This window comes from Elephantulus edwardii, unplaced genomic scaffold, assembly GCF_000299155.1.
Source record: "Elephantulus edwardii isolate Elephantulus edwardi_28Jun2011 unplaced genomic scaffold, EleEdw1.0 scaffold00030, whole genome shotgun sequence".
Lineage (NCBI taxonomy): Eukaryota > Metazoa > Chordata > Mammalia > Macroscelidea > Macroscelididae > Elephantulus > Elephantulus edwardii.
The window spans coordinates 182,208-190,362 of NW_006399780.1; the positions used below are offsets into that span (position 1 = coordinate 182,208).

Consider the following 8,155-nt stretch of genomic DNA (forward strand, 5'->3'; position numbering starts at 1 on the left):
AATATTCTGCCCAAAGCATCCTTGATTACAGCAACTCTAGGTTTGAATCTGTTCTTCAGTTCCTTGAGCTTAAGAAATGCTGAGCGAGTTTGGCCCTTTTGATTTTCTGGCACAATATTTACTTTTAAAGTGAAACAATCTGGAAAAGAAAATAAATCTGACTACTTAACAGTATCTTCCATCTATCTACGGGGAGGGGGAAAAATGGGTATTAGTTCTCTGGTGAATCTGGAGATAACGTCGGTTTTATGACTAAATTGTTAGGAAGAAATTTCCTCTTGTCTTATTAAGCAGTAAAAGTCATCATAGGACATAAGAGACTCTAAGAGTAAGAAAAAACCCTTTCCCATTCTCAAGTTCCAACTTAAAAAAGACTTGTTTCTTAATACACAACAAATACCTCATCTACTAAACTCACAAAGGGGAAGAAGTTTACAGCTAAGTTTACATCTGTTAAGTTACCCTTTTTTGATCCCTGAATCTACAATTTGCTAGAGGAATTACTGGATTTCATTTTGTTAATAAACCATACCCTACTCTAGAGAGTTAACCATGGACCGTTAAAGCACCTGAGGAGGAATTATGCTATGAGGTTTCAGACAGTGACCATGGTGCTGTATGTTACTGAATCTATGACAGGGACGACACACATCTCAATTGCCAAGATGTAGCCCAGGTAGATGACCCACAAGAATTTGCTCAAACAGGCTCTCTCCACCTTTACTCTGCTAAGGAGAAAATGCAGACTCCTCAGGTCAAAGAAGAATTTACTTCACGTGATTTCTGAAGTGAAGTGTGGACAACTGAGAATTTTCTCCAGAGAAGTAGTTAAAGTGTGACTTTCAAAAAGAAACATATACTTGAACATATAAATCTATATAGCATGTCATATACACCAAGCACAAATAAATTTTCCTTTTTTCCACCCCCAATATTAATCTGGAAAATAAAAGAAATTGGGCTACTTAGCTGCATCCAGTTAAAAACAGAGTAGGGGGAAAAATGCATTCATTTTCTTGTGTGTCAGGAGAAATACACTGAGAAGACTGTTTTTTAAAAAATGCTCTACAACAAGGGTGGTATCCATAGAACCCTTCCCACATGAGTATCAGTAATTAAAGGTAAGATTATTAGGTTTTCAGTCTTCTATTTAGGAAACTCTCAACATAGTAAGATAGATGTATCATTGGCAGAAACAAAGTGGATTTTGGCTACTGCTGAGTTCTATCAAAGGAAATGAAGTGGAATACCAGGTAACAGCTATTGAGCCCATAAACATGACAATTCCACCACTTTTTCTCATTTTTGTTTTATTTTTAGACACCTGGAAGGCATTACGGAAATGAGCTGGTCATTTAAGAGAATTGAGATACACCATTTGGGGGCACCAAGAGACACATACATAGTAATGGTTGGAATAGAACCTATTTTGCAATCTCCTAGACTTGAAATTGTATGTCTGGCCCAAAGAAAAGATAGTAGTGAGTGCACTGTGGACCTTGTAATTTTAGTTTCCATGAAGAAACTAAAAAAACCCTACTGGTATATTGTTAGGTGCTGTCCAGTCAACTACAACTCATAGAGACCCATGAACAACAGATCTGAACTGTGTCTTATCTTATGCCATCTTCATCATCTATGGTATACTTAAGCCTATCAGTATATATCCTAAAAGAAATCAGAGTTGTAGCATTAATAGATATATGCATATTCATTGCAGCATTACTGACAACTGTATTTACTTTTGAAAATTGATAGTTGATGTTAATCAATAATGTTCTTTCTGAAGAGAGCTAACTAAATCTTTGCTGTAGCATTGGAATTGAATCATAGTTGACCCTGTAGTCTTCAGAGGCTGTAAACTGCATGGAAGAAAATTGTCCATTTTTCTCCCAAGGAGCAGCTGGTGGATTTGAACCACCAGCCTTTTGAGTTGACAGTGCAACTGCTTACCTACAGGATCACTGGAGCTCCCCATGAAACAGAAGGCAGTATAAATAAAGAATAATAGATATGTATACTGACAATGCACAGTCATAATAATTTTTATGTCATACTATTCAAACTTTCTTAATAGTTTCTCCATAGAGGGAAGGCAGAAACTTCTATAGAGCATCACTGTAAACATTTTCCATATACTACAGGCAGTTGATGGCTCATGTTTGTTTTTTTGTTGGTGGTGGTGGTAGTGGTGGTAGTATGTGTACATTTTTTTGTGGTAACGAGAAAGAGGTTAATAGGGAAGTTAGAGAGTGGGGAAGCAAAGAATACCACCCAATACAAATCCAGATTTTAGCCTAGCAGTTCCAAGGCAAAATTCTCAATTAGTCAAGGCTCTAGTTTCAGTTCAGCAACACAAATTCAAAAAGCCTCTGGTTTCCTCAGTTATTCAGTAAAGTTTGTTTCAGAGCAATTATAAGTCTCCTTAATTACCTAGCAAGTAGAGCAAAACCTTTAACTGTGGCCTTTATCTAAGGGTTCTCTGCTTATACCTTGTTACAGTTTCTCCACAGCAATGTCACAGTCTCTTCACCATCATCACCAGGGTCTTACCATCTGGGTCTCACTCTCACCAGGGTCTTTCTTCAGTCTCTCTCAAGTCTTATCACCAAGTTTGTGAAGCATTCTCTCTCTCATCCTAGTCCCATAGCTGTTCATGATTTTTAAGACTATGTGCCTGCATTTAAGGGAGACCAGAGGGGAGCTGAGGTAATGGATTAAAAAAAGCCAACTTTAGGCTAACACCTCAGCCCATCTCCTATCTTTTCTAGACTAGGGACTTTTTCAGTTTTTAAAACTCATATTCATTATTCTAAGTTGAGGGACATCCATGTTTTAGCAAACTAACAATCAAAAATAATTTAAGAGACAGTGATTTCAAGACCTATCAAACTCTAATCAAAAGGTTCGAATCTACTAGTCGCTCCTTGGGAGAAAGATGAGCACAGTCTTCTCCATACAGTTTTACACACTCAGAAAACCAGTGGATGGTCACCATGACTGGGAATCAACAATAGTGGTTATATTTTGTGTTTTATCAGTTTATATATTTCCTAATGTAACTGTTTTCCCAATTAAGGCATAATCCAAACAGAACAAACTAATTTGAAGTCATTACTTACCAGAATGTAGAAAATAATTTCCCCACTGCTTGGACTGATGGAAGACCTCACATTGAGCAATTTCATTCTCATGATGTGGAAAAGCTAAATCTATTCCACCTGAATGAATATCCAGTTGACTTCCAAACACCAAACTGCAAGAAGTGGAGCAGTAAAGTGATTTAATTCAAATAACATATTTTTTTCCAAACCACATCTTGTACTTAATTCTCCTAGCTTTTTTCTGTAATGAATAAAAATAAATGGATCTCAATTTTAAATCAATTTGCATGATAATTTAACTGATGGAGACTTAAAATTGAAAGCCTATTTTTACTTCTTCATAAAGTCCCTAATGCATAGCTTTTCCTCCTACTAAACTCTTTGCTCCAGATATAATACATGATAAAAAAAAACCCAACCACCTTAAAAATCATCTTTGCTCACTCTTACCATCAGAGGTCAGTGGATTTCCTATTTCATGAGAGAGAGCAGGAAATAATACCTTTTTCTATTGTCTTTGGAAAATTTACTTCTAATGGTGGTTATATATAAATATCAAGGTGGTTGTTGTGTGCAATCAAGTTAAAACCAACTCACAGCTGACCCTCCAACAAGTTTTCAGAGTCAGTAAATTGCACTGGAGGAGATTGTCCATCCTTCTCCCATGGAGCAGCTGATGGATTTGCATGCCTTTGAGACTGCAACATAGCTTTTCACTACTGGGCTATCAGAGCCAAAGCAACAAATTTCAGTTGTAAGCATTTCACCTTTAATATTATGCTCTACATTCCTGAAACACTTAGTGTTCTGAAAAACTGCCCATTAACAGGGCTGACAGGAAAAAATGAGGCTGGGCAAACTATGCAAAATCTGTGCACCTTTGTCACCAGATAACCCATTCATGAAAAGTTTTTCCTGAAAAAATTTTGTGGAGAACTGACACCTATTCATTTTTAATGAGGGAGCTCTGGTGGCCTAGTAGGTAAGGAGTAGTGCTGCTAACCCAAAAGCAAGCAATTCAAATCCAGCAGCTGTTCTAAGGAAGAAAGAAGGTCAGTCTCTACCTGCGCAATTTATAGCCTTTGAAAACCTACTGGACAGTTAGCTATGAGTTAATGCCAACTCAATGGTAATGAGTCCTATTTTTTTTAAAAGTTCATCTTTAATAGTCCAGATTGACTAGAGGATGTTTCAGATAATACTAAAAATGGGGTAGGGAAGGTGATGGCAGAGGAGGACAGGGCGGGAAGAAGAGTACCAAGTTAAACAAACAAACCAAGGGAGCTCTGTTGGCCTAGCAGCAAGAATCTGTGCTGCAATCCCAAAGGCACATGGTTCAAATCCATCAGATGCTCCGCTGGAGAAAGAAGGGCAATCCCCGCCTGGGCCAGTTGGATCCAACTCGATGATACACATCAAGAAAGAAAAAAAAAGGAGCAAACTACAAAATCATGATGGAAATATTGGCATGTAGTTGAACACTGAGCTCTGAGAACTACAGGGAAGTGCAACCTCCACTAACGGAGAGCCTACAAGGCTGGGACCCAGAAGCTCATTTTTCTTCTAAGAAAGGAAAGCTGGCACAGCCAAGCTGAGGTCTTTTCCTTTCCAGTCGAGGGTCGAAGCTCAACTCCCACTGGTGTGGTTCGTTCCCTCTGCCTCCAAAAACAGCATGTGCACCAACCACATTTGAACAAATCGATGTTCTAAGTATATGAAGATAGCAAACCAGGTTGTACAATACTTTTACCTCTTTAGTGGTGGGTTTTAGAGTCTAAAATTATTTCGAACCAAAAATTAAAGAGAGAGTGATCACCTCTGAAAAATCGGAGAGACAGAATTTGGAAGGAGTACATAGAAACCTCAGTTTTCCTTGTAAGGGATCAATTAGCTTTCAAAAAGATCTGAAGCAAACATGAGATTATGAAGGCTTAAAAAAGATCAAATGTGGGTACGTGAGTGTTTGGTTCTTTCTGAAGAGAAATAAAAGTCCACTTTCACTGTTTAGATAATTCAACAAAAATAAAATTGTATCATGCTTGGGAGGATGGAGGGAGAGTGCAGGAGGGGAAGGCCCTCTATGAGGTGGATTGATTCAGTGACTGGGATAATCGGGATGTGTGTGTCAGAGACAGTGCGATTGGCACAGGACAGAGCAGAGTTTAGGTCTGTTGTACATAGGGTCGCTATGAGTCGTAAACGACTTGACGGCACATAACAACAACAATAACATTTGAAATTTACTAAATGTTTTTGTTACTGACTTTAGAGAAACTATCTGAATCTAAAAAAATTAATAATTCTTTGCAATGCAATTTTTATGTTACAGATCAATAAACATTTACAAATATATACAATAAAGGGCTGAATAGAGTTTTTATTTATTTGCTGTTTTTTTAAGTAAAAACTGGACCTTCAATACTAACAATGGAGTTTGATGACTCAGGAATTACTGAGTTTCTTCCCAAATGAAAGAAACTCTGGTGGTACAGTGGTTAAAGAATTCAGGTGCAAATCCCAAAGGTGACATTTCAATTCCACTAGCTCTGGTGGTTTCTTGTTATGTGCCGTTGAGCGGAAAATGACTCATAGTTGACCCTCCAGTGAGTTTTCAGAGGCAGTAAGTCTCATGGGAGGAGAAGGCCCACCCTTCTCTCTTGGAGCAGTTACACCTCTTTAGGATTGCAGTACAACTTCTTACCACAAGACTACCAAAGCTCCCTGGTGCTGAGCTATAAGGAATTACGCTGCCAATACAAAGGTACACAGTTCTAATCTACCAGCTGCTCCATGGAAAAAAGATGGGCAGTCTCCTCCTGTGTTATTCCTGCCTCTGTAAACCCACTGAAGAGTCACCTCTGAATGGATGGTACACAACAACAAGGAACTCTGTGGAGCTCTGGTGGCCTGGTGGCAAGGAGTCTCTGAAGAACAACTGGAGAGTCAATGATGAGTTGTTTCTGACTTGTTAGTACAATAACAACAACAATAACAGCTACTCTATAGGGAGCTCTGATGGCCTAGTGGGTAAGGAAACACACTGCCAACTAAAGGCATGAAGTTTGAATCCACCAGCTACCATGAGAAAGATGGGAAATCTTCTCCCATGTGATTTACAGCCCTCTTAAAAACTGGTTGAAGGCCAGCAATGAGTCCATTTTGAGGGCAAAACCAAAACAAACAAGGTATTTTCTGGAAGAAAGATAAAGTAGTCTGGTTCCATAAAGATTTACAGCCTTAAAGTTGAAACACTAGACTATGTATGGTAATATTTTAAATCTTATTTAAATACATATGAAAAGAAACATATATTTAGTTGGTAAGAAACACACAGTAACTTAAAAGGCATGCAAGATTTCTGAAAACTTTAGTCACAGAAACTTAATTCCTGTTGTTATAGGATGCTTTCATTGATGAGGCTGTGGTTGTTGCTGAATTTGGTTAGCTCACTTTTTTTAACGTAATACCTCAGAAATAAACCCAAAACTTAGTGACTTCTAACAATTTGGTCAAAATAGAATCTAGGTGAAGGATATAATGATGTTTACTGTACTTGTTTTTCAAATTTTATGTAAGTTTAAATGTTTCAAAGAAAAAGTTTGGAAAAGACCAAGGATGTAGACCTTGGTTTCTGAATCCCATTCTCCCCTTGAAGAAACTTGGCTTCTTTGTAGAGTGGCTGATTCCCTCACTGGAGCACAGAAAGTACAATGTGATCCTGTGCAATGCTGCTGTGTCAAAAAACAAAGAAGTGTTGAAAGAATAATGGGGACTTGTGAGCAGGGCACATGAATCAGCTGAAGGGGCAGTCTAGCAAGCTGGGGACAAAATGCGGATCAAAATAAAAGACAGTAATGGACATAACCTACTGAATAAAGTAAATATCCATGTGCCCACACTGATAGAAATAAACAAAAAATCCCAAGAAGGTAAAGCTCTTCCTCAGAGTAATAACAGCTAATAAAAAGAGATGAAATAACGGAATGTTTTATTTAGTTCTTTTGGCAACCACTATAGTAATAATTCACACAGATAACAATCATCCTAAAAGACTAAAACTATCTAATTAAAGTTGTCTGAAAGCAAGGCATTTACATAAGCCCAATTATTACTATTAGTTACAAAGGGCAAAACACTAACTGTTTGGGAGCAGAGCCTTGGAAAAACACCATGTTAACCAAAAGATGCAAGTTAACAGTACTACTAGTAAGGAGACAAAATAGTATTGTGTTTCTGGTGATATGATGCCCTAAGTATATAGCATCACATCTGTTTTTCCGTCAAAAATGCCTAATTTGAATCTACTCAAGAAGTAACAGACAGACTCAAACTAAGGAACACTATGAAAAATGACAAGCCTGTAAGTTTTAATAAAAGCAGCACTGATGGCTTAGTTCTTTTATGTTCTTGAGCTGCTAAATCAGAGGTCAGTAGTTCTAATTCACCAGCTTCTGCACAGAAGGGAAAAAAGCTAATCTACTCCCCATTGAGCTTTATAGCTTTGAAAACCTGATGAGGGATCACAATGAGTTAGAATCAATTCAATGTCATATGCTTCAATAATATCAAGGTTATGATACATAGAAAAAATAAAAAGACCAATCTAAAGAAAGAAACTGACTGTTGAAAGGAAAATATTAAAAATTAGAGCATAGAGCAAAAGCTGGAATCCACGAGCTGAGCTGAGCTGAGCTGCATTGAGACTCACCTGAAAGGAAAAAGGTTGGTGGGGAAATCGGCTGAATTCTCTTGAGCCCACTGGGACCTGGAGGGTCTGGGATGCGGCGTGGACAATAGGAATTGGATCATAACTTTTGTCGAAACTTTTGGTATTGGAACTGTGGGAACAAAGCCGCGTGGACTCGCAAAAACCGGAAGCCACTAGATGAGCTTCTAAGAGACCCATTTGAAAGGAGAAAACTTAGTGGGGAAATTGGCTTATTTCGCTTAAGCTCCACTAAGACTCAGTGGGTCTGTTGCATGACGTGGACAGTAGAAATTGGAATCAGAACCTCTGCTGGAGTGGACTCAGAACAAGCTAATAGCCTCAG

General features: G+C 38.1%; 1 protein-coding gene across 1 annotated transcript in view; it reads right to left on the reverse strand.

The window, feature by feature from the left end:
• CARS2 (cysteinyl-tRNA synthetase 2, mitochondrial (putative)) overlaps positions 1–8,155 on the reverse strand; it is a 164,477-nt gene that overhangs the window by 82,609 nt on the left and 73,713 nt on the right. The window contains exon 8 of the mRNA XM_006883793.1: positions 3,123–3,256. Coding sequence (XP_006883855.1) covers positions 3,123–3,256 — 134 coding nt within the window. The remainder of the gene's footprint in view (positions 1–3,122; positions 3,257–8,155) is intronic.